General features: G+C 37.4%; 1 protein-coding gene across 1 annotated transcript in view; it reads left to right on the forward strand.

Moving 5' to 3' along the window:
• Nucleotides 1–27,156, forward strand: part of PIWIL4 (piwi like RNA-mediated gene silencing 4) — a 75,856-nt gene that overhangs the window by 22,349 nt on the left and 26,351 nt on the right. Inside the window, exons 6-11 of the mRNA XM_027849403.1 lie at nt 6,668–6,789; nt 8,220–8,300; nt 11,813–12,010; nt 13,711–13,822; nt 21,408–21,531; nt 26,087–26,204. Coding sequence (XP_027705204.1) covers nt 6,668–6,789; nt 8,220–8,300; nt 11,813–12,010; nt 13,711–13,822; nt 21,408–21,531; nt 26,087–26,204 — 755 coding nt within the window. The remainder of the gene's footprint in view (nt 1–6,667; nt 6,790–8,219; nt 8,301–11,812; nt 12,011–13,710; nt 13,823–21,407; nt 21,532–26,086; nt 26,205–27,156) is intronic.

The raw sequence follows: 27,156 nt of genomic DNA on the forward strand, positions 1-27,156 counted from the left end.
CCTTCCTCCCTCCTTTCCTTCTTCCTTTCCTTCTTCCCTCCCTCCCTCCCTTCCTTCCTTCCTTCCTTCCTTCCTTCCTTCAATGTATACACAATTCCGATTCTGCTGATTTTGTTTTATATACTTTCACATGGTCTTTTCGTATTTCTTTGGCAATTTTCTTGTATGCTTCATTGCTTTTAGTAACTCCATTGGGCCCTGTTAATCTACCATAATTACTAGGATTTAGACAGGAATATAGGCAGCTTCCAATTTTTTGTTATTATAAAGAGTACAGCTATGCATATTTTCTTAAAATGATGAGTTTTGTACCTCTTATTACATTTGCTGTGTTGCTCTCCAAAATACTTGCCACTAATCTACAATCCTACCAACCAGCCATGTTTTTTCCCCTACAGCCCTGCCAATATTGAATTTCATTTCACCTTTTTATAAGGTTGATATCAGTAGCATTAATTGAAATTCCACAACTTGGCAGCATTTTACAAACTGCTGCCAGAAATGCCCTCATTGGGCATCCTTGAGGACCATCTCCTTTGATGAATCCTCAAGGCTGCTCAAATGGTCACTGTACTTACTGATGTAACTTAAACTTGTTCCAGATAGTTACATTTAAGGTACTGAAAAAAACAATAGTGCACTATGTTCTGGTTATGTAGCATTTTCATTTAATTTTGAGTTGGAGAATCTTTCAGGCATAAGCTTTTTTTAGAATTTTGCACTTTGAGGTAATTGAGTATTTGTTATCATGTTACATCAGTAATCCTTTTCTTTGTGATCTGTTTCATTATATTATTGCTAATTGAAAATATTCTTGAATTGAATTGAAGATGGTGTAGATTTAGGGACTGTGTAATATTGGTTCCTGCTGTAAATATGGTGTTCTGTATTCAGTATGTCACTTTTTGAACTGACTTTTGCTCACCCACTGTAAACGTTTGTGATTTCTCTTTTGGGATATATCTGAAAATGCCTGGCCCACTTATTGATTTTCAGGGGCCTTCATTGTACCTGTAGATGCTGCAGGATCATTTTGCCTAAAGTAATCTATTTGATGACCGTACTGAACAAATAATGCCTTTTACATGGTATTAGTAACACAGCCACAGATACTGTCTTTTGGCCGTTAAAAATATTCTTCAGTAGGATTAATCATTACATTTAGATCACAAAGTTACATAAAGAATGATTTCCTAGCACCAGCTAGTTTTCACACACTGATAAGAGGTGGAAAGTATTTTGAACAAGTTTAAAAAACACTGTATAAATGTTAGGCTCAATAACTATGGATATTAATTATTTTTCTATGAACTATTTGTAACAATTTCTTTTCTGTTAAGATTTGTTTTCTTTCTCTGTAAGGCTGATTTTTTTTTTTGCTCACTTTTGCTCTATAATGTTTCATTTTAGCAGTCCTCTTTAACTAGTGTTTCAATATTCCATCAGGACTATTTCAGTGGAAACAGTCATTTAACAAACATTGATTAAGCAAATACTGTGTACAGAGCACTGCGTTAGGTGGTTCCTGGGAAATACAGATAGAATACATTCCCTGTCTTTGTGGAGCTCATGGGCTAGTAGGAAGATAAGATACCAATACAGATTGTTTAGTGAGATGGACTAGACCTTTGATTTAATTAGTATGGAAAACTCACCTGTGAGGAAAGTCCTTCCACTAGTGCAGGTTGGCACTTCTCTGCAATTTGTAATCTTAGAGAGTTGGCTAATTCACTGAGAAGTTAAGTGATTTGCTCAGTGTCAAATAGCTAGCATATACCAGAGAAGAAACTTGAACCCAGATCTTCCTGGCTTAGAGGACAGCTCTCTACTTACTATAGCATTCTGCTTCTCTATATTACTGATTAATATAATATGCAATATTATGTAAGTGTGTTATAGATAAGCAAAACAAAGTCATGTGAAGTCAGTGAGAAACTGGCACCAGTGAAGGAGATTAAGGAAGATTTTGTGGATGTCATAGCATTTGAGATGTCCTTTAAGGATGAGTATGTGTTCAATAGGTAGATTTGAGCTCTTGATATTATATAATTTGTCTTATATATCTTGAAAATTAGATTTAGATCCAATTTAATAATTTATATACAATTATATTTATATCTATATATTAGATGCAAAGTTGCTCAAGCTGTTATTGCCATTGAAAAATGTCTCTTGGAACTGCACACAGCAGACACATAATAAATATTTGCTAAATAAGTAGAATAAATGACCTCCCTGAAAAGCATTGGTGCAAGGGACAGAACAGTGGCTTTTGAGTGAGAGGATATGGGTTCAAACCCCAGATATGCTATTTATCACCCAGCAAGGAAGTGTAATGGATAGAGTGCTGGGTCCAGAATTAGAAAGACCTGAGTTCAAATCCAGCTCAAACACTTTCTAGCTATGTGACTTTGGGTAAGGCACTTAACCTCTGTTTGCCTCAGTTTCCTCAACTGTAAAATGGGGATAATAATAGCACCTACCTTCCAAGGTGGTTGTAAGGATTAAATGAGAACATATGTAAAGGGCTTAGCGCAGTGACCAGTGCATAATAGGTGCTTAATAATATTTTAAAAGATTTATTAATTAGGTGGCACAGTGGATAGAGTGCGAGGTCTGGAGTCAGGAAGACCTGAGTTCAAATGTGGCTTCAGACACTTACTAGCTGTGTGACCCTGATCAAGTCACTTAACTCTGTTTGCCTCAGTTCCTCATCTGTAAAATGAGCTGAAGAAGGAAATGGCAAACCACTCCAGTATCTTTGTTAGAGATCCCCAAATGGGGGTCATGGACACAACTGAAATGAATCAACAACAGCATCAACAAACTAATAAATATTGATAAGAAAATTTGAAAAGTGCATAGCACAGTGCCTAGCACATAGTAGTTGCTATATAAATGCCATCATTATTATTATTATGATTTTGAGTAAGTCACTTCATCTCTCTGGGTCTCAATTTCCTCATCTATAAAATGAGGAGGTGAAAGAAGATGACCTGTGTTATGTCTTTGCACTCTAAACGTATGTTCTTGTTGCATTAGTTTTCTTCTTGTAAGAGCATTTACATTTTATATTTTAATTATTTTTATATTTTATAAATATTTATAATTTTATATTTTTATTTTACTATATTATATTATTATATTTATAATTTATAAATATATTGTACATTTTAATTATTTTTCTTTTTTGTGATCATTTTTAATCCTTTTTCCCCAAACTCTTCCTCTACATGGATCTACAAAGTTCCACTTTCCACTGTCTAAAAAAAATATCATGACCTTATGTATTTAGATTGCTCACCCATTTGTAATTTATTGTGCTATGTGGAATAAAAACCTGTTCTGAACTTATTTTCTGACACACTAGTTTCCATTTTTCCCAGTAGTTCTTGCGTGCATTTGTTTTAAGGGCCGATACACTAATTTATTCTCACGTCCAAGCAGCTGACTTGTGGTAGTCTATGTGCTCAGCGCCTAGCCTGCCCCAGCCTCTCTAGCAAGTATAAGGTGCTGTTAGCACTACATGCTTCCTGCTTCTTTTGTCTGCTTTGATTTTTCCAAGTGTCCCAATAATCTTGCAGACAGCTGTTTTGTGGCACAAATGAGAGTTATTGTCATGTTATTTTTGTCTGGAGGAAGGAATTACCTTAATAAAATGTTCCTTACTCTGTAAAAAATTGTCTGTATGCCATTTATATTTTATGTCAGTTGCCAGCCACACATTTCTAGTCCTCGTTTAGCAGGTTTGTAAGAGTTATTGAGAGGTTGCTTAATATAAGAATTTTGCCACCATAACCTGAATTTAAACTAATGATTTTTAAAAAAAAATGTGGCTAATGTAGTTCCTAATAGATGCCTTTCCTTTAAAAAAAAAAAAAGCCATACATAGTGTAGAATCAAATTCTGCTTCAAGAGTTAGTTCATTGTCTTTGGAAACAATAATTGATAACAAAAACCCTACCTATGTTATTAGATTAAAAAACCTCAGCACTTATAATGTTCCTGGCGAGTGTTCATTATTTAAATGTGTCTTCTCGCCTTCCCCAGATAGTAAAGCGCCTGTAATTCTGAGATCTCTGTGCTTTAGAGCTGTGTCTGCAGACATCAAGCACAGTATTTTATTTTCCAGATTTTCTTTTTATAGGATTTTACTGTGCTGTAATAGTCATTGTTCATTACTCTTGTTTTCATCTTCAGTACGTTTCTTTTTGAAATGTAATTTTGGTAGTTCTTTCCTCTTGGTAGAGAGGTGGGGGATTATGGGTGCAGAATGTTGGGTTGGCTGTTTTATTGGTTAGTTTTACTAACTGTTTTTTGGTGTTTTAAGGTGGTGTTCAGTAGAGATGGGATAATATGGTAAGAGCAATACCCTAACCCCTCTCTCCCATGCAAGTTACGTTAGATTTTCCTTAGGTATTGAGACATTCCTCGAGACCTGGTTGGCTTAGGCTGTTTGTGTTATTATTGTTCATCCTTCATTTTCAAAGAGGACCATTAACATCATGGGATGATGTCTTGACTTGCATATGAATTGGATTTCAGTGAGGCAGAGTTGCACAAAGTTGTCAGCCTCGTTTCACTCTCTCTTCATATCACTTTCTTCTCACCTGAGCACTCAGTATCAGGACTGGTGGATTGTGATGGGCAACTTGGGGAAGGGAACTTCACTCATCTGAACTAATTAGAGGTCTTCTCAGGTCATACTTGGGTCAATGCCCTTCTGCTGCTGTGACCCAGTAAATCTTTTGTCAACTGTTGAATGTCTCATTTTGTTCTAGTATTGAATCCAAACTACCAGCATCTGAGTCAGGCCTAGGCTGCAACAGCTATATTGGGCAGTGACTGGTAGAAAAAACAAAAAGCATTAATAAAAGTTAAAAAGAAAATCTAAGTTAGTCAGTAAATTCCCTGTACCACCACATTAGTCTCTTTAGACAACATTGTTTTTTCCTCATTGGAATTTTCTCTCTGGGCCTTTAGAATTTAATTCTTTAGAGCTTTTCATTCCTTCTGGAAAGATTATTCTGTAAAACTTTAGTCTATAACATACTACCTAGCTGATCGCTATACCCTTTGAAATTTTCTCTCCTGAAATCTAGGGTTTTGAATTTTGGCTATAATGTTTCTAGGAATTTTCATCTTGGGGCTTCTTTCAGGAGGTGACTAGTGGGTTTTTTGTAGGTTCACTTTGCCCTCTAATTCTGAGAGATCTGGACAGTTGATATCCAGGCCTTAGCTTTTGGTCCCAGCTTCCAGTAGTCCAGTGAGTCTTAAATTAATTCTCTTTAATCTGTTTTCTAGGTCAGTAGTTTTTGATATGGTAATACCTTATATTTTCTTCTTTTTTTTCAATTTTTTGACATGATTTTCATATTTCTTCTTGTTTCATGACATTATTAGCTTCTGTTTGGTACATTTTAATTTTCAGGAGGTTTGTTGTTTAGGTAAGGTTTTGTATCTCTTGTGCTAAATTGTTAATTCTCTAAGTCTCTCCTTCCTTTTTCAGTTCTTTTCTCTATCACTCTCATTTCATTTATAATTTTAAAATTATTTAAACTCATTTGTAATATTTGTAATATAATTTTTATACTCTTCCATAATTTTTTCTAGGAATTCTAACTGAACTTGTGAGAAAGCTGTGTGCTTCTTTGAGGTTTTGCTTGTAGGTGTTTTAGAATCATTTTATTCTTCTGAGTGTGTCTTGAGCATCTCTCCCACCCCCCAATCACTGTTTTTTTTTTGTTTTGTTTTTTTGCTTAGTCATTCTTCTACTCATATGCTCCAGATAACCCAGCTTTCGGGCTTGGCTGGGAGTATTGGGGTCTCAGTTTGCAATTCCTGCCCTTCTAAGAGATACCCCTCTGCTGCTTTCTGGAGTGAGGGGACTGAGTCTAAGATCTGCTCTTGGCAACCCTATGCTCGGGTCTTTAGGTACTGAATCTGTGCAGAAAACCAAGCTGCTTTGCCTGGTCGAGGGGCTGGGCACTTGAACATCTCTGACAATCCCCCTGTTGCTGGCCAAATTCTGAGCTCTGGGTGCTGAGTTAGTGCTCCCCACTGCTTGGGGTGCCAGGTCAGGCGTGGGTCTGAGTCCCAACATCTGCTCTTTGGGCTTCCTGTGAGTTGAGTTAGTGATTAGTTCTGGGCATTGTGACCAAAAGCTCTGGGCACTGAGTCTATGATCTTTGCTCACCTCTACTCCCTAGTTCCTGTTATGGTTACTTGCCTATAGGTTGAATTTGTGATCTTGGGCTGAAAAGATGACCCAATATAGTTCCTCTTTTGATTTCTCTATCACTACTTTGGTGTTCTTTGATAATTTTTGGAATAATTGTTTGCTCCATGGGCCAGACCCTGTTTCTCAGACCATAAATTCTGTATTCTTTTAGAAAGTAGGAAGAATTGGGCTATTTTTTCCAGGTTGTTTTCTAGGATCAGGGAGGTACTTTGTATAACAACAACCATCAAAACATTTTTTTTTACTGATTGCTGTGAATGTGATGATGATGATTAATTACATGCTAGCACTTGGACTTTTAAAGCTCCTTTCAAGTTGTTTTATATTAAACGTGACTTTATATCTTGATTCTCTGTCTTTCTTAGGATGAAATGTAGATTATTAAATATACAATGCCTATTAAAATACATTTTTTTCTTCCCACAGGTGACACAATTGTCAGGTGAAACTCAAAAAGGCATTTATGTAACAATTACCATTACATTAATAAGTGAGCTACCATCAAGTTCTCCTATGTGTATTCAATTTTTCAATATTATCTTCAAAAAGTAAGATATTTTAAACAAAAATTCTTTTAGGTTAATGATGCCTGGGTTACTAAAATTAGAAAACAATTTATAGATAACATTAGGAATAGTGTAATTGTATGGAAGTGTTCTTCCATTTTGGTGCTGAAATGAAACTAGTAGAATCTTATATGTTATTGTGCCTTGTTTTCTATCACAGTAGATTGTTGGTGCTTATGATAAATAGTAGTTACTTATTTGTTGCTGGATAGAACACACAGAAAACTTGTGTCTTGAAATATATGCTGGTGATCAGAGGGAGGATTGGCCAAGAAATGGGAAATTTTCACATGCCCTATTGTAGGGGTGCCATCTAGGGCTCTTTTGGGGGTTGGATTATTTAGATTTGTTCACCAGCTCCCTGTCAGTTTGGAAAACTCATATTAGAGAAAAAAACTTGTGTGCAGATGAAAAAAATCACTGACACTTTCCAATCCATCTTTCCAAAATGATGGCACCTTCAAATTGAGTTGAATGGGTCTTGGTGAGGCCTTTTTTGATTTCACCGCCCTTCCCACAATGCTAGTTTCTCCCCCTTATTACCTTATTTTTTTTGTACATTTGTACCTGCTGTCTACCTTTAAGAATGTAAGCTCCTTGAGGGTAGGAACTGTCTTATCTATGTCTTTGTATTCCCAGAGCCTAGCACAGCATCTGTCATTTAATAAGCATTTAATAAATGCTTATTGATTGATCCTGCATTGGTCTTTTCAGCCACATTCACACAGAGACACAAATATTTTCTGTGATTCTGTTTTTAAGTAGAAAGAACCCCATTAATATATATATGCTTAAATCTATGCATATAAGGATTCAGGTCCTAAGACAGGTGAAGTTCAAAGAATACTGTCGTATTTAGGTTCATATTGTTGTTTCAATATTGTTAGTACCTGTTCCTCTAAATCTACTGTTCTGTTTTCATTGTAAGCATTTATACCTCAAACCCACAAACTACAAATCGAATCTGAATTTGTTGTTTTGTTGGTTGTCTAGACTTAGGAAAATAATGGAGAGAAAATGACAGCAGTCAGATCAAACATGAAAGTGTGCCATGCAGCTGGTTGTTAAATACTTCTCAGCATACTTCTGATTGTTAATAATAGAAGTAGTCACTAAGAATTCTAGGCAGCTAGGTGGCTCAGTGGATAGAGCTCCAGTCCTGGAGTCAGGAAGACCTGAGTTCAAATCCAGTCTCACTTACCAGCTCTGTGACCTTGGGCAAGTCACTTAACCCCATTTGCCTCAGCTTCTTCATCTGTAAAATGAGCTGGAGAAGGAAATGGCAAATCGCTCCAGTATCTTTGCCAAAAAAAAAACCCCAAATGAGATCACAAAGAGTTGAACATGACTGAATAACAAGAAGTTCTGACATCGTTGTGGAGTGCATACCAAATTTAAATGTCTCCTTATAGGATCTTACGGAAGCTGTCTATGTATCGAATCGGACGGAACTTCTATAGTCCTTCAGATCCAGTGGAAATTCCTCAACACAAGTATGTTACTTGAATTTCTTGTTATTTTAAAACTGTTATCATTTGAGCAGTTTGATTTATAATACAATATTCTACCGTCACACCGGAGGTCAAAGATTCTCTGCCTGGTGTGAGATGTAATAGATTTTTTAAAATGTTGGTTTTTCACCCTGGCAAGCAAGTGTAGAGTTGTAGTAGAATAAGCTGCTGTTGTTGTTTTCTTAAACAAAAACAAAAATCTGTGCTATATTATCATGTGTTCCAGAAGGAATCTAGAAAATGAATTTTATTTGTAAGATGAGAAATAACTGAGACTTATCTTAATATGTTTAATCTTCCAGCTGAAGTGAAGTTAGGGGAGCCATGGAGGTCAAGGTGGACTCATTCCTTAAATAGACCCTGAAGTAGGAAAATTTACATAGCTATTCAAATCAAGGAGAGAACAACTATCAACTATTCTAAGGTATCAGAGGAGTTTTAGACAGGTTTTAGTCCTAAATTGGGAAATATAAAGGAAATAACACTTTAAACCTGCCTCTCGGTTGGTGATGACATAATTCTTCAAAGTTAGACCTTAGGACAGTGAAGTATTGGTCAGTTAGAATACAGATGGTTGGTTATGTGAAGAAAGTGTTATTGTCTCAAAAATATAAGGGATTTGGGGGACCTTGATGACTTGCTGTACAGAAAGGAAGAATATAGGGTCCCTGGTAAACTGTCACTGAATACATCAATCAGTTAGCATTTATTAAGCACTTAGTGCCAGGCATTGGGGATATACATGCATGTATACCCACGTATCTATCTGTCTGTCTGTCTGTCTATCTATCACTCTTGCCCTCAAGAAACTTAAATTCATTTTTTTAAAAACTAAATCTTATTTTTTTCAAAGATCCACCTTCTCTCCTTCCTACCTTGTTCCCTTTTCCACCCCCTCACTCACAAATTCAGTTTGAATCAGAGTTGTGGCAATGATTGGAGAGAAGGGGATATATAGGTAAGTGATGTTGTAAAGGTAGATGAGATTTGATGATGGTTATATATATGTTGAGTGAGTGAGGGTGGAAAGAATGACAGTGAGGTTGCAAACATGAGTACCTAGGATGATGACGGTATGCTCAACAGTGATAGGGAAGTTCTGAAGACAGATGGGTTTGCGGATACAGAGAATGAATTTTGTTTTGGATATGTTGAGTTTGAGATACCAACGGTACATCTAGTTCAGAATGTTCAATGAGCAGTTGGTGATGCAGGACTGGGTTCAGGAGAGAGATGAGAACTGGATACATAGATCTGACCATTATCTGCATGGATATGATAAAGGATCCCATGGGATCTGATGAAATCACTAAGTGAAAAAGTACCGAAGAAAAAAAAAAGAGAAAGGCTTCCCAAAGAGCCAGGGAGGCACACCTGCAGGTGGTGGACATGATGTGAATGAAGATCTGGGTAAAGAGACTGAGAAGGGGCATTCAGACAGGTAGGGGGAGAACCAAGAGAGAGGTCAGGGTCAGAAAAACCTGGAACTATCCAGGAGGAAAGATGGTCAGCAGCGTCAGATGCTGCCAAGAGGTCAGTAAGGATAAAGATTGAGCCAGGTCCCTTAGACTTGGAAATTAATAGATCATTGGTAGCTTTGGAGAGAACTGTTTCAATCGAATGATCAGGTTGAAAACTAAATTGCAGACAGAACAAAGAGGACATGGAAGCAGTGAGCATGGACTGTTTTTTCAAGGATTTTAGCTGTAACGCCTTGTAGAAATGTGCTCTTCTATGATAAGTCATGGGGTGGTTTTAATCTAGTGAAGATTTTATTTTGAGGGTGGAGGAGAGTTAGACGTGTTTATATGTAGCAGGGAAGAAGCCAGAAGATAGGAAGAGATTTAAGATTTGAGGGAGAAGAATGATGATATTAGAGGTCATCCAGTTCAACTCCTTCATTAACTTTAAAAAAGTATTAATAATCTTTTTTTCCAAATTACTGATATTTCCCATAGAATGTCTTCCTCTCCCTTTTCCAGAGAGCCATTCCTTGTAACAAAAAATAAAATGTCCTCCCTCTTAACAGCCCCACCCCCTCTCCATTTGTTTTCTTGTTTAAATTCAATATATTTCTACACTTGTCTGTCCGTGTGTGTGTGTGCGCGTGCCTGTATGTTCAACCCACTTTTCTTTATTTCAGACAACAGTGAGTGAGACTGTCACTCACTACTTACTTCATATTTGTATATTTTTCTTTTTAAACATCCTAATTATGAGAAATAGCAAATCCCACCCCCTTCTTTCTCCTTCCTACACTTTTCCCCTCCCTTCTCTTTCCTTCATCAGATCTTTAGAACAGAATCAAACCACCTTTAAGTTCTCTTTTTTTATTTAGCAACTTCAGTACCCTTTGAAGACATAAAAGTTCTGAAGCTGCACTTAGTTCTTCTTCCCCACAAGAATGTTAGCACTCCATCATCATGTAGTTCCTCTGAATTATTAAAAAATGTAGCTTTCTAAGTTCCTCCTGATTCCTGTGTTTGTATTTAAGTTTGTACTTAGCTACTGGATAGAGTGCTGGATTTAGAGACAGACCTGAGTTTAAATTGCATCATATAATTACTATTTCTGTGACCATGGGCAAATCACTTCTGTCTCCCTCAGTTTACTTATCTGCAAAATGGTGATAATCGTAACACCTACATTCCAAATTTTGTGAGGATCAAATGAGATAACATAGGTGAAAGTTGTTGCAAACCCTAAAGCACTATAGTTATCCCTTCCACATTTTGACTTTCTCCATCGCAATTTTGATATATCGTGGGTCAGCGTAAGAAATTAAATGTGAATTTTTTGGGAGTTTTGTGAAAACCACAGATGACATGCAAAGACCAGCAGACAACACAGAAAAAGTTTAGAAACTCAGAAATGCGTAAAATATATGTATAGTATTATATAATATCAACCCAAATTTTACAATAAGGTATTGTCAACACCTCATAAAAGAAAAAGAAAAAAATCAGACTTCTCTGGTAGGAAGGGAGGGCCCCTCACCTCCATGATGTGTAAGGGATAACTTTATATAAATGCTAGCTCTTATTGTTGTTGATGTTGTCATTATTTTGGCAGAAAAAATACTCATACTAGTCAGTGGTTAGTCAGCAAACATTTATTAAGTCAAATCACCTGTTAAATGCCAGGCACCATGCTAAGCACTGTATACCATGACATCATGGGCCCTTGAAGTAAAGAAGTCTTCTTGTTTAGTCGTATTCAGTCATGTCTAACTCTTTGTGAACCCATTTGGGTTTTTCCTGGCAGTTACACTGGAGTGGTTTGCCATTTCCTTCTCCAGCTAATTTTACAGGTGAGGAAACTGAGGCAAACAGGGTTGAGTGACTTGCCCGGTGTCAGAAGCCATATTTGAACTCAGGAAGATGAGTCTTCCTGACTCCAGGCCTAGCCCTTTTTCCACTGAGCTACCTTGCTGCTTAATAGAAGTGTAGTACCCATGAATGATTTTTAAACATTTTAATTTCTTTTTCTATAAGACTGTCCCTGTGGCCCGGATTTGCCATTTCTGTCTCACAGTTTGAAAATAAGCTCATGTTTACTGCCAATGTGACCCATAAAGTCTTACGTAATGAGACAGTTCTTGAATTCATGACTGATCTATATAACAGAAAGGACAAGTCACACTTCATAGAAACCTGTGAAAAGGAGTTGCTAGGATGTATTGTTCTCACAAGGTAAGGATACGGCATTCTTTACTTGGTTGCATTTGTCTGTTAATGATTCACCGTGATTAGGAGCAGAGATGGAATGATAATGAAATGAGTCAGTGGACTCTTTTAGGTCCAGAGTCATTGCATCTTCCAAGGTGACAGTTAGCTAATTTGATAATTTATCTATGTAGATATGCTTGTAAGCCTACAGAGTTGGGCATGGTATTTGTTATTGTTATTCAGTCATTTTTCAGTCATGTCCTATTCTTCATGACCCCATTTGGAGTTTTCTTGGCAAAGATACTGGAGTGGTTTGCCATTTCCTTCTCTAGCTCCTTTACAGATGAGGAAACCAAGGCAGACAGATTTAAGTGACTGCCCAGGGTCATGCAGGTAGTAAGTGTCTGAAGCTGGATTTGAACTCAGGTTTTCCTGACTCCAAGCCCTGCATGCAATCCTCCATACCACGCCACCGTTCCTGGACATGGTGTTACACTCTTGCATATTATACTTCTGCATCCCCTACTACTAGGGAGTCTGAGGCTTACTTGAATTCAGGAGTTCTGAGCTGTAATACGCTAGATTGAGTGTCTGCACTAACTTTGGCACCGGTAAGGTGAGTTCTCAAGTCTGGGGAGCCACCATACTGCCTAACGAGGGCTGAGCTAGTCAGAAACAGAGCGAGTCAGTCGTGGGATCAGGATCCTGAGAGGCTGCTATATGTCCAAAATGGGTGAGATAAGGACACCTGGGGGCTTAAAAAAATAAGTGAGGTGTATGTCACTCCCTTACTCAAATTCCAGTGATTCCTATTGACTCTGTAATCCGATATTATTTCATCTTTATCTCATCTTTTAAAAATGTCTTATTTTTTTGTGAAAGCTTTACAATGTACATAATATATGGAAGTCCACGTATATTGTTTATAAATAAGTAAATATACAAATACTAGGGGGCTTGCTTAAGAATTTTTTGCTGATGGCATCTACTCTGCCATTGATTGTGCATCCTATTAATAAAAAATCTTTAAGCATGTACCACCCCCTTCAATGTGTATATTTACCAATTTACAAACTTTATTTAGGTACTATGTCCAACCTAAGACAAAAATGGGGAGGGGGAGTTGTAGGAATTTTACTCAATTGTTATTGCTCCAGAATGCTGAACCTGCCCTCTGAAGGGTGCGTGACACAGCCATAAGATGATCTATTGAGAAGGTGGTGAGTATGGGTGGGAGTGGGGTGGACTTTTCCCAGTGGTACCTACCTAGCTTCAGCTTTGAGTGTCCCAATACCAATTTAGGTTGTAATAGCCCTGAGGGCTGGGGCAGAAGGGGTAGGTTGGAAGCTTGCATTGAAAAGGGAGAAGAAAGTAAGTATTGGAGGGCATATGGGTAGGTGTGGTTGTGTACATCCTATGATGTACACAGGGGTGATGCAAGAATGGTGGGATTTGATTCGTATTCCATACCCTAGTTGATTACAAGTCTTGTAGGGTCATGCCACAGTCCCCTGGGCCCAATTTTGGAGCCTGGTAATCTAAAGAGTTATTTTGACAGGAAAATCAAATTGTCCAGGGTCACTTGAGTTATATGTATCAGAAGCAAAAACCCTGAACCCCATGTCTTTCATTTGGTCAAAACCAAATCTGTTTACTCACTGCTGTTTGTCTTGTACTCTTGGAAAATTAATTTTTTTTTAAAAAGAATTCTGATCTTCACCCAGGTACAATAACAGAACTTACCGAATTGATGACATTGATTGGTCTGTGAAGCCGACTGATGCCTTTCAGAAACGAGATGGCACCAAGATCACCTATTTTGATTATTATAAGCAGGTATGTAAAAATTATGGCCAGGAAAACAATTATTCTATAAGTTGAAATGAAAGGGAATTCCTTTGCCCTAAGTCTGTTGAAAGGGCAGTTAGGTGGCACAGTGATAGAGTGCTGGGTCTGGAGTCAGGAAGACCTAAGTTCAAATCTGGCCTTAGACACTTACTAGCTGTGTGATCCTGGGAAAGTCACTTAACCCTGTTTGCCTCAGTTCCTCATCTGTAAAGTGAGTTGGAGAAGGAAATGGCAAACCACTCCAGTATCTTTGCCAAGAAAACCCCAAATGGGGTCACGAAGAATCACACATGGTTGAAATGACTCAGCAACAACAAGTCTATTCACAGGTTTATGTTCTTTGATGGCATGACTAAATTTTTTTTCATTAAAATAGATGTGTTTTAAAACATATTAAATAGCAATAAATAATGAAAAAAGATTACAGTAGTACCTCACTCACAATGGAATCTAGTTCTATGGCCTTGGGAAAGTCTCTCCACATCTCTGAATTTCAATTTCCTTATCTATGAAATTGAGAGTATTGGATTGTGCATAGGCTGTAATTAGAGAAAAATCAGGAAAACGATTTCTTACATGTATTTCTCTCCTCTCCTCAGTGGAGGACCATTTGAATAATAGAATTTAGCTGCATTATCTAATCCAGAGCTGTCAAACTTGGAGGAATCAATTAAAATGTAATTGGGAAATGTTTAATAAAATATATAAAAATACAGTACAACATAGATAATGTTAATTTGTGGTTTTCTAAGTCAATATGTAACCGGCATGGATCCCTTTCTATTTGAGTTTGACACCACTGACATTCTGGACCATCTCACTTGTTATAGAAGAGCAAACTATGGACCTAGGTCTCTGGCCCTGGTGTCAGAAAGACCCGAGATCAAATCCAGCCTCAGATACTCCCTAGCCCTTTGACCTTGGACAAGTTACTTAAACTCTCTTTGCCTCAGCTTCCTCAACTATAAAATGGGCCAGGGTTGTTGGGAGGATTAAATGTGATAGTATTTGTAAAAGCACTAAGCATGTTGCCTTCTCATCTATAAATTGGGAATTGTAATAGTTGCTTTGGGATTATTCTGAGGAAAATGCTTAGGAAATCTTAAAGTACTTAAAAAAATCAATGCCCTTATTATAAATTTCCTACCTCCCAGGCTTGCTGTGAGGATCAAATGAGGAATATTTGTAAAGAGAGTTATGCACAGTGCCTGGCATGTAGTAGGCATTCTGTAAATGCTAGCTGCTATTATGATTATGATTATCATTGTTATTATGAAAGTGAAGAGATTTGCCAGGGCTTTTTTTTTTTTTAATATCTGGGCTTGTGATTTCATTGGCTTAGGGAACTCATGATATGGAAATTCCTGTTGATGCAGACTGGTGACTTTGTAGCTTATGGTTTTTAGAGAGTTTCCCCAGGAAGGCACTTCGATGTAATGGGTGGAATGGTGGACTTGAAGTCAGAAAGACCTTAGTTCAGATCCTGTTTTGGGCACTTACTAGCGTTATGATCCTGGGAAAGTCACTTAACCTCTTCGGGCCTCAGTTCCTCATCTGGAAGTTAAAGAGTTTGAACTAGATAGTGTCTAAGGTCCCATCCAACTCTAAGGCTGGAATGTGTCAAAGGCATTACTCGAACCCAGGGCTTCTTCACACGAAGGCCAGCCCTCTGTATACAGCTAATAATTGAAAGATCAAGGACTTGAACACAGATCTCCTTACCCCAAGCCCAGGGCACCTCTCCCTATACCACATTGATTATTTTGTACTCGGCCCTCAAGCTATCAGAAATCCTGAGACTGAACTCCCTTTATATTTCTTTTTCTTAGTCTTAACTAGAAAACATTTAGAAGAGCTGCAGATGCTGGGTATGAAGTAGTGTTGCATTTACATTTCTATAGCAGGATATGTTATTTAAGGGGAAATGAGCTCATTACACAAGAGTACTTATATAAAATATGTCACTGATTATTCTCAGCATTAGGTTCAATCACTAATCTAAAATGAACTTACTGGAGTATTTCTGATTTTTATTATTAAAAAGTTTTTATTGACATGGAAGAACTCTTGCCTCTTATTTTTTTAATTAGAATTGTTATTAGTATAAAATAGTACCCAGATTTCTCATAAATTTTAATTACAACCCCTTTCTGAATAGGATCAAATAAATTACACAGAGGATATATATTAAGTAGAATCTTTGGAAAGCATTTTTTTTTTTTTTACTATTTTACTATTGTTTTGTTTTGCAAGGAAGAAAATAAAATCCGGTTTTGGACGTTAGTGAGTGAGATACCATCCTGAGAAAATGAGGCAGCATATAGTGACAGGGATGGTGTGTAGAAAAAGCACTGAATTAGGAATCAATTAAAGTCAGCATTTATTAAGTATTTACTATATGTAAGATTTGGTGCTGGGAATAGAAAGAAATGAAACAGTCCTTGCCCTCAAGGAACTTGCAGTCTATTGGGGAAATAATACGTACATGTAGAAATGTATAAAAAATATAGGCAAAAGAAGTATAATGGATTTTGAAGGAGAAGACACAGGCATCAAGAAAGGATTTATGTAGAAGGTGGTGTTTGAGCTGAGTTTTGTAAGAAAAAGGAGATTCTTAGAAGGGATCAAGTTTCTAAATATGGGCTCAAGAAAAGCTTAGGCAGAAGGTATCATCCCAAGGGGTCTGTGAAGGAAGCTATTGATTCTGAGGGACAGCAGTGGGGGTGGAGTGCATTCCAAGCATTGGGGGCACCTTGATTTGTGTCTGGCTCTTCTCCGTTATCTATGTACTACATGATCATGAGCCTGAAGTGATCTGAGCTTCCATTTCCTTATCTGTAGGGTGTAACTAGTGGATAGAGCACTGGGCCTGGAGTCTGGAAGGCCTGAGTTCAAATCCAGCCTCAGATACTTACTAGCTTCGTGACTCAGGACAAGTCCATTTGCCTCAGTTTCCTCAGCTGTAAAATGGGAATCATAATAGCCAAATAAATATTTGTAAAATGCTTAGCACAGGGCCTAGCATGTAGTAGGTGTTAGATAAATGTTGCCTTCCCCCTTCTCCGTCTCACTCTGCAACTACCTGCCTCCTGAGTTTATTGTGAGAAATGCCATGTTTACAAATTGTTGGGGTTTTTTTTTTTATAGATCATGGGATCATAGAGTTAGAACCAGAAGGCCATTGAATTCAACCTTTCATTTTACAAATGAGGAAACTGAGGCATAGGGACATTAAAGAATTTAACTTTGCTCAGGATAGGATTGTAAATTTAGAGCTTGAAGGGGCCTCTAAGGTCCATCTAGTCCAACCTTCTCTTTTTATGTATGAAAAGACTGAGGACTAGAGAAGTGAGCCTCACATAGCTCACCCCCTTTTTTTTTGTAAGGCAGAGTTAAGTGACTTGCTCAGGGTCACACAGCTAGTAAATGTCAAGTTTCTGAGGTCAGATTTGAACTCAGGTCCTCCTGATTTCCAAGGCTAGAGCTCTATCCACTGCGCCATCTAGCTGCCCCCATAGCTCCCTTGCAAAAAAAAAAAAAAACTCTTCCCCTTGGTCCACTTCCTTTACAGTTAATGCCTATCATCATTGGTCAATCAATCCCATGGCAATCTTCATTGATCATTAAAACAGTTGGAATAATTAGTTGGATCAGACCACACTGAGTCCAATTTATATCTAGCTTAGTCTTCAGCTTGAGATGTTACTTAGAGCCTTGAGAAAATTAAATCATGAGCTGCTGAAGGAGATATTAGATGGTCATTATATGGTCATTCTGAGTAAAGAAGTCAGGTTATCAATCAGAATCATAAGCATGACCCTAATAAATGGGAAATAGGAATAATAAATAATAATAATAAATAGGTAATCAATAGGAACAAAGTAGAATGTGCTAGATTAATGTGAGATTTCTCATTCAAAATGATACGGTTTCAGGGCAGTTAACTGGCACAGTGAATAGAGCACCGGCCCTGGAATCTGGAGGGCGTAAGTTAAAATCTGGTATCAGACACATAACACTTACTAATTGTGTGACTCTGGGCAAGTCACTTAATCCCAATTGCCTCACAAAAAAAAATTAAATTAAAAAAATGTTAGCTATCATTATTTTAAAAAATTATATGGTTTCATGCAGTATGGATTTCTCATCCACAACCTTGTAGTTATGACCGAAATTGTTATGGGTAGTATAGGGAATATGAAAATGATTACAAAAATGAGAGCCTGTGCTCTCAGTTTGTGATCTGGTAGGGGAAATAAGATACATATAAATATCTAAAATGTTAAGCAGAACATTACATGGCTAAAGTTAGATGAGATTTGGTTGAGAGTTGGTGTTGATAAAAAAGGCTTTGTAAAGGGTGTTGCAGAGGGTGGAGTATCACAGAATCAAAGAATCACAGAATCTAAAGGTTGTAAAGGAATCCAGGGGCCAGTTTATCCAATCTACACCTGAATAAAAATCCCTTCTATAGTATTCCTAACAAGTGGTGATTGAACCTTCGCTTGAGGACCTGCAGAGACAGGGAACACACGTAGCCACCCAAAGCAGTCATTCTGCCTCAGTGACCCTCTGAGGTCATTGAGAATAGATTTAATCCCTTCTCCCCATAACAACTCTTTGGATACTTGAAGGTATTGATCATGTCTTCTGAAAGTCTTCTTTCCTCAAGTTCTTCAGCTGGTGGCATGTTCTCCATTCATCTGACCATCTTGGTGGTTTCCTTCTCCATTCCAGATTGTCTGGTGCCTTGCCTAAAATGTGGTGCCCAGCACCAAAAACAGTATTCCAGATGGTTTGATCAGAGCCAGGTACAGTGGAAACTTTTATTACCTTCCCTGCTCTGCTGCCATTCTTAATGGGAATGGCATAGCATTAGCTTCTTTGATGGTCACCACATTGCTAACTTATCTTGAACTTGCAGTCGACTAAAACCTCCAAATCTTTTTCACAAGAAATAATGTCAGGAGATACATCCCCCATCCTGTGCTTAAGAGGTTGATCTTTTAAAGTCATATGGAACTTTAAATATTTCCATATTATTGTATTTACTATATTTCACCCACCAGTCTAGCTTGGTGTGAGATCCTTTTATTATGTAATAGCCTTCAGGGCATCATAAAACAACTTTGGATTGTTACTATCAGCATAAAACTGAATTTCATCTGCATTCTTAACTGAGCCAAGAATCCTGCATCTTTCTAAGCTTTGCTTGTACTTTACTTTTGTTGGAATTAATTGGTGCCTTCTTAGAGATGGATGAACTATCCTGCTGGTAAACCTTGTGGAGCTCACGTTTTTCGGTTAGCAGCTTCTGAATTTCCCCATCATTTTCATCAAACTAGTCTTGATGTTTGCGAGTGTTCTGACCCAGATGAGCAAATGCAGTGCTTGCTATACACCGAATCTCTGAAAGCTGCCCACTCCTTTTCTGCTCCACTGTTGCCAACTGTGTGTTGGCTCAACTTTCCCTCCAAGTTAACAACAAACTGTTCTCCTTCAGAGAAGAGCTCTAATCTGTTGACATTAATTCTTCTGGTAGTCATTTTGCCTTGGGGCTGTCGCTTTTGTTGAATGCAAATATTTAGCTTAAGTTCTTCAGCTTGAAAAGACTACAAGCCAAGACCAAAGTGGAAGGAGTGCATGATTTTCTGTTTGCAGATGATTGTGCGCTCAATGCAACCTCTGAAGCTGAGATGCAACAAAGTATGGATTGATTCTCTGTTGCTTGCCTAACAATTAACACCAAGAAAACACAGGTGCTCCATCAGCCACCACCACACCACCCATTCATGGAACCATCGATTACAGCAAATGGAGAAGTTTTGAATGCTGTGGCTAAGTTAATTTACCTTAGTAGTATACTCTCCAGGGATGTACAGATTGATAATGAGGTTGACACATGCATTGCCAGAGCTAGCTCAGTGATTGGGAGTCTCCGAAGGAAAGTGTAGGAGAGAAGAGGTATTAGACTGACTACCAAACTGAAGGTCTACAGAGCCATTGTGCTGACCTTATTGTTGTATGCCTGTAAAACCTGGACAGTGTACCAATGCCATGCTAGAAAACTGAATCGCTTCCATTTAAATTGTCTTAGGAAGATTCTGAAGATCACCTGGCAGGATGAGGTACCAGACAGTGAGGTCCTTTCTTGAACTAAATTGCCAAGCATTCAATCTCTGCTTCAGAGAGCACAACTCCAATGGGCTGGCCACGTTGTTTGAATGCAAAACATGTGCTTGTCGAAAAGAATATTTTATGGAGAACTCACACAGGGCAAGCATTCACATGGTGGTCAGAAGAAGTGTTATAGGGACACTCTCAAAGATCTTTCTTAAGAACTTTGGAATTGGTTGTGTGACATGGGAGACACTGGCAGAGGACTGTTCAGCATGGCATGCCCACATCAGAGAAGGTGCTGTGTTGTGTGAGCGAAGCAGAATTGAGGTAGCTCAAGAGAAATGCAAGATATGCAGACTTAGAGAATCCACCCCAAAAGTTCACGTGGACTATTTGTGCCCGACCTGTGGTAGAACATTCCGAGCTCATATTGGTCTGATCAGCCACAGTTGGACACACTAAAACTTGACTCTAGCATGGCGATGTCATTTTAGTCATCTTCAAAAATGAAGGACAACAACCATTACCAGACTCTATCATCCAGCAGGCTGTTTGTCCCTCTCAACTTTGTGTCACCTGCTGACATTTGAAAGGCCTATATTGCATTCATTGATTAAAAGTGTTGAGAAGCACAGGGCCAAAATAGATCCTTGGAGTACTTCACTAAAGAACTTCCTGTAAGTTGGGAATCAAACCATTTAGTAATTTAGCTTTGGGTTTCAACTAGTGTCAAATACACCCAACTGCGTTATCATCTAGTACAGTGACGCCAAATTCAAATAGCTATGGATACCTCCGGGCTATGTATTGACTCAGAAAACCCACAAGTTAATGTAATCTGTGTTATATTGTATTTTCATTTATTTTGTTAAACATTTCCCAATTACATTTTAATCTATTTTCAGCTGCGCAAGCAAACAAGCCAAGTTTGACACCTCTGATAGCTAGCTAGCTTTTGTATAGCACTTTAAGGTCTACAGAGCACTTTATAAATACTTCATTTTATCTTCACAACAATCCTGGGAGGTAGTTGCTGTAATTATCCTCATTTTGTAGGTGGGGAAACTAAGTCTGAACAAAGTGAAGTGACTTGCCCAGAGTCACATAGCTAAGAAGAAACTAGATTTGAACTCAAGTCTCCCCAACTTCGTGGCTGATGCTTTATCCTTTGCTCCACCTTGCTATCTCTAGTATTCAAGTACTTAGTTCTCCGTTGTCCACAGTCATTGTCATATGCTTTGTTGAATTTTACTTTTACCATGTCTACAGAATTCTCTGTTTAGCCATCTAGTAATAGATGGATCCCTCTACAAAGAGTTAATGAAATTCAAGGTGCGTCAGCATTGATGGGATATGGGTGTTATAACAGTTTCGGAGGCTGAAGAATGACAAGGTCAGGGTCTTACATTCTGCAGTTTCTTAACTTTTCCTTCTTTAATCTTGTATTTTATAGCAATATGATATCAACTTATCTGACCTAAGCCAGCCAATGCTCGTTAGTCAGTTGAAAAGTAAGGGAACTGATAGTGGTGAAGTCCGGATTGCTCACCTGGTTCCTGAACTCTGCTTTCTCACAGGTAATTCTCATGTTTAGTTGGTAATTCTCTTATGTTTAGTTGGTAATGAGAGACAGAAAGGCATAGTGAACAGATAGCCAGCCTTGAAGCCAGGGAGATAACCTGGGTTGAAGTCTTGTGTAAATTATTCTTCTGATTCTGCTCACTTCACTCTTTATCAGTTTATTTAAGTGTTCCTTGTTTCTCTGAAGTAATGTCTTCTAGCACAGTAATATTTTATTACATTCATATACCATAACTTTTTTAGCCATTCCCAAATTGATAGGCATCTGTCCCAGTTTCCAATTCTTTGCCACCACAAAAAGAGATCTATAAATATTTTTGTACTTGTAGCACCTTCTTTTCTTTCATTGATCTCTTTGGAGTATTGCCTGGCTCAGAGGTTTAATAGTTTAAAAGTTTAATAGCTTTTGAGATTTTTATAGTTCCAAATTATTTTCCAGAATGGCAAAATCAGTTCACAGTTTCACCAACAGTGCATTCTTTTATTTCTTGTTTTTTGGTTGTGAATTTGACTTTTTTACTTTTGATATCAGTAATTAGGTTTTTATTCATTTAAAAAATCAGGTTAGCTAATGGCTTATATATTTTATTGATTAACCCCACCCACCAATAACCCAGCTCCTAGATTTGTGTATTCAGTGGCTTTTCATTTTCACTTTTGTTGCTGTCTCCCTTGATTTTCAAGATTCCTGTTTTGGTGTTTAATTGTGAGTTTTTAATTTGTTGGTTTTCTAGGGTTTTTTGGTTTTTGGTTTTCTTTTTTTAGTTACATGCCCAATTCATTGATCTAGTCTTTTTCTATTGTTGATGAAAGTATTTAGAAGTAGAAATTTTCCATTAAGTACTGCTTAAGTTCTGCACTCTCTCAATTATAGTATGTTGTCTTGTTATTATAGTTAATGACAATGATTGTTTTTATGATTTGTTTTTTGATCCCTCATTCTTTAAGATTAGGTTATTTAGTCTTCAGTTATTTTTTAATATTTGCTTCAGAGGACTTTTCTTGAATATAACTTTCATTATGGTACATAAAAGGTGTGTTTAATTTAATTCTGCTTTTCAGAATTTGTTTGTGAAGTTTGTATGTCATAATATAGTCAGTTTTTTTTAAGGTGCCATGCACACATAAGAAATATGTACACTCCTTTCTATTTCCATTCAAAATTCTCAAAATCTATTAGAAATAATTTTTCTAAAATTCTGTTCAGGTGACTCATTTTTTATTAGATTTATCTACACGTGAGAGGGATAAATTGAAGTCCCCTATAATTATAGTTTTGCTATATATTTCTCCCTATAACTAATTTAATGTTTTCTTTTAATAATTTAGATGCTATGTCAGTTAGTGACTATATGTTTAATATTGATATTAATTCATTGTCATTTAGTTTATCAAAATATGTTTTTCCAGTTTATCTTTTAATTAGGACTCTTTTTGTTGTTGTTGTTGTTGTTGTTGAGATCATGGATGCTATGCCTGCCTCTTTTTTTTTTTTTTACCTCAGCTGAAGCATAATAAATTCTACTTCAGCATCTTGTTTTGATTCTGTGTATATTCCTCTGTTTCAAGTGTGTTTCTTTTAAATAACATATTACTGGATTCTGATTTCTCATCAAATCTACTGTCTTCTTCCTTTTTGTGGGTGAGTTCTATTTACAGTCACAGTTATGATTATTAATTGTCTAATTTTCTCCATCCTATTCTCCTATACTTTTCATTCCTGCTACTTCTTTAAGAGTTTGTTTTGCTTAAGACTCCCTTAACTCCCTTAACTAATATTCCTTTCTGTTACCTTCTTTCCCATAGATCCTTTACCTCCTGTTTCCCAGTTGAGTGTAATGTATTTCTTTGCCCTACTCTGTGTGTGTGTATTCTCTCCTTTGACCAGTGTAGAAGAAAATGAGATTCAAATATCATCTGCTCCACCCACTTCTTCTCCTTTTTGTATAAACTTCTACTTGTGCACCCCAGTTATATCACATAATTTTTTCTATCCTTCCAGTCCTTAACCCCACCCTGGTGTGTTCTTCCCTTCTCTTTTCATTCTTCTTTTAAGATCAAAACATAGTAAAAACCATTTCCATGCTCTCTAATCAGAATTCCTCTATGATTCCTGATGATAGAGTTCTGAGAGAATACATGTATCATCTACTCGTTTTAGAATGTAAACCATTTATCCTTGTTTAGTCTTTTTTGACTGTTTGCTTATGTTTACCTTTTTTATGCCTCCTTTGACTTCTGTGTTTGTATTTCAAAGTTTCTATGCAGCTCTGGCCTTTTTATCAAGAATGCTTGGAAGTCCTCTATTTCATTTAGAGTCAATTTTGTCATTTGTAGGATTATGCTCAGTTTTGCTAGGTAAATTATTCTTGGCTATAAGTCTAGATATTTTGCCTTTTGGAATATCATATTTTAAGCTCTTCATTCTTTTATAGGGGTGACTGCTAAATCATGAGCTTAATTAGCTCCTCAGTACTTGAATTCTTACTTTCTGACTGCTTACAGTATTTTTTTTTTTGACCCAGGAACTCTGGATTTTTGCTATATTCTGAGAGTTTTCATTTTGAGATTTCTTTCAAGGGGTGACCTGTGGATTCTTTCAGTTTCTACTTTTTTCCTCTGATTTTGAGAGATCTGAATAGTTTTCTTTAAGATTTCTTAGAATACCATGTTTAGGATCTTTTTTGGTTATGAATTTCAGGTAGTCCAATGATTCTTGAATTTTCTCTGTTTGATCTATTTTGCAGTTGAGTTGTTTTTTTTTCTGTGTGATTCCTTACATTTTCTTCTATTTTTAAAAATCGTTTGACTTTGATTCAATATTCATGATGTGTCATAAAGTTATTAGCTTCTCTTTGGTCAATTCTAATGTTTATGGAGCTTTTTCCTTGGTTAAGACTTTGTATCTCTTATTCCAAGATGTTAATTCTCTTTCCATATCTTTCTTCCTTAGCTCTCATTTCTTTTCCCATTTTCCTCTAGCTCTCTCATTTCATTTTCAAAATCAATTTTAGCTCTTTTTAAAATTCTTGCTTCATATCTTCAAGGAATTCTGGTTGGACTTGTGTCCAAGTTGTGTTTTTCTTTGAGACTTTGCTTGTAGATGTTTTAGAGTCAGTCTCTTCTTCTGGATTTGTGTCCTGAATATCCCTTTCTCCATAACAACTCGTTATGGTGGGATTCTTTTTTGTTTGCTCATTCCTCTAGCCTACTGCCTAACTCTGAGATTTATTTTAGGGCCAGGCTCTGCACGTTTCTGAAGGGAATATCTGATCTGAGGCACTGTACTCTTAGATCCTTCTGCTGCTGTCTTAATGTATTATCTTATTCTAGGACCTCAGGTACAACTCAGGCTAGAGACCTTAAGTTTTCATTGCTCCCAGAATGATGTGATCAAGAGTAATGCACACTGTCCTCCTGGTCTGAACTCTGCAAATTCCTGACTTAGGTTTGGGTTTAAGCTTACATACCTGTGGGTTTGTTCCTAGTTGGTAGTTCCAGTAGACTGCTACTGGACTAAGCCACTATCAGTAAGCTGGAAAGCTCTTAAGGTTTATAATGACATAACTGTAGGCTCCCTTTTGGTCTGAGATTCTTCTCTTGGTTATTTATTTTCAGCTTTCATTCTGGACTGGAGGTTAGAACTGAGTCCCTGTTCTGTTCCTAGGGTTAGAGCCACACAGCTCCTGATTGCTTTTGAATTTGTTCCTCATTTAGTACAAAACCTAGATTCTGTGACCAGTTATCATCTGCCACCTTTGGTTACATGTCCATTCCTAAGTTTGCCCTTGATCTGTTACCTAGAAATGAGTAGGGAGCTGCAAGGCTACCATATTCCTGTATTCTGCACAATCTCAGGGTCCCCCTGGGACCTCTTCTCAACTTTGGGTACAGCCAACTTGGCCTTCTTTCAGGCCCTGTGTCCTCGAATGCTGTGTCCGACATACCTCTGGCCAGACTCTGATCCCCAATGTCCAAAGTGTTCTCTGTTTGTTTCCCTGTTTTGACTTGGACTGGAAAAATGACTCATGATTTTTTTTTTCTGAATTTCCTGATCAAGACTCAATCTAGTACATTTTCTGGACCTTTATGGGGTCCAAGGGTTGTGTGGTAGGTACTGGGATACATTTCTTCCTGTTACTTTGCCAATCTGACTACATTTCACTGAACTCACTATTCTATTTTTGAATAGTGCTAATTTTTAGTAAGTTCTTTATATTGAGCCAAAATATTCCTCCTCATGACTTTCACCCACCAGTCCTTTTTCTGAGATAAATGAGTCTGATTCTCTTTGTACTATGCAGCCTTTCAAATATTTCCAGAATATAATCAAAATAAGTATTTGTTAAATAAATGAGTGAATATGCATCAGATTTGGAAGTTTGAAGAACTTTTAATAGTACAATTGATTATTGAATTCTTGTACAGTTACCTCAGTTGTGAAGCCAACCTTACTTTAATAAACTGCAAAAATTGTGACTGAGGTGAGGGCTTGGAGTGATAACGTTTATGGTAAATTTTTTCCTTTTTGGGTTCTTTCAAATTTAATAGGTTTGAGCAAAAGAGTGACTTCAGATTTCCGCTTGATGAAGGACCTGGCTACAGAAACTCATCTAAACCCTATTCGCAGGCAACAGAGACTATCTAGACTTGCTGATAACATTCAGAGGTAATTTATTGTGATACAAAACCTTGCTTGGAGTATATTGTTTTCTTTCTCATCTAAAATCCAGGTTCTAAAATCTCACATTCTACAGAATGGCTGGGCACAACTTTGCACGCTTCCTGGTTAACCTTTTCTGTAGAAAAATAGAGAGGCCTCATTCTTGTTGGATTTGGATATCTGTAAGCAGGAATACAAATGCCTGAGCCTAAGTATCTTATGTGGTAGGTGAAAGATGAAATGACTGAGGAAAACAAAGATTCGATCTTCCAAGGATATTGATTTAATAAGCAATGCAAGGCAATTGCCCAACAAAAGAAGACCAAGCCCTCTCCTCAGCTTAGGTCTGGACAAAATACAGTGGGAGACAGACTTTTATACATTAAAAACAATTAATCAAATGAAGCCAGTTAATTGAAAGCAAACAATACAACATTAACTAATCTGATTTCTAATTGGAGGAAAGATTAGGGACATTCCAAGTTGGGAGGGGGAGAGTAAACAGGTACAGTCCCCTGACTTCAGAGAAAGAGGTGTCCCACTCCCTAAACATCTGTAACCAGTCAAGGGAACATGGAAACAATAACTGATTGGTTAGTATGGGGCCAGTTTTCAGATAAGACAAATGGGTTGCTCGAGATGTGTAATTGTTAGAAAACTCTTTGCATCAGTCTTTGGATCTGACTGGGTGTCTGATCAACATAATCTAGGTCCTTGGTTAAAGGTCTTTAAGCAGCAGGTAGAGGTGGTCCAGTTTCCCAGCCACGTAGGGCTAAGTTCAAACAAGGCAATACGGTTTTTTACCCAGTTCCCACAATTGAATAAGTTTTCTCACAAGGCAGAAGTTGGACTACACCCATAATTGAATAGAAATGAACCTAGCTCCAGAATTGAGTCACAAGAAGGGGTCAGTGTGATTCACTCAGTTCCCACAGTTAACCACTTGCTGTCCTAATCC

Source organism: Vombatus ursinus, unplaced genomic scaffold, assembly GCF_900497805.2.
Source record: "Vombatus ursinus unplaced genomic scaffold, bare-nosed wombat genome assembly UNPS02007344.1, whole genome shotgun sequence".
NCBI lineage: Eukaryota > Metazoa > Chordata > Mammalia > Diprotodontia > Vombatidae > Vombatus > Vombatus ursinus.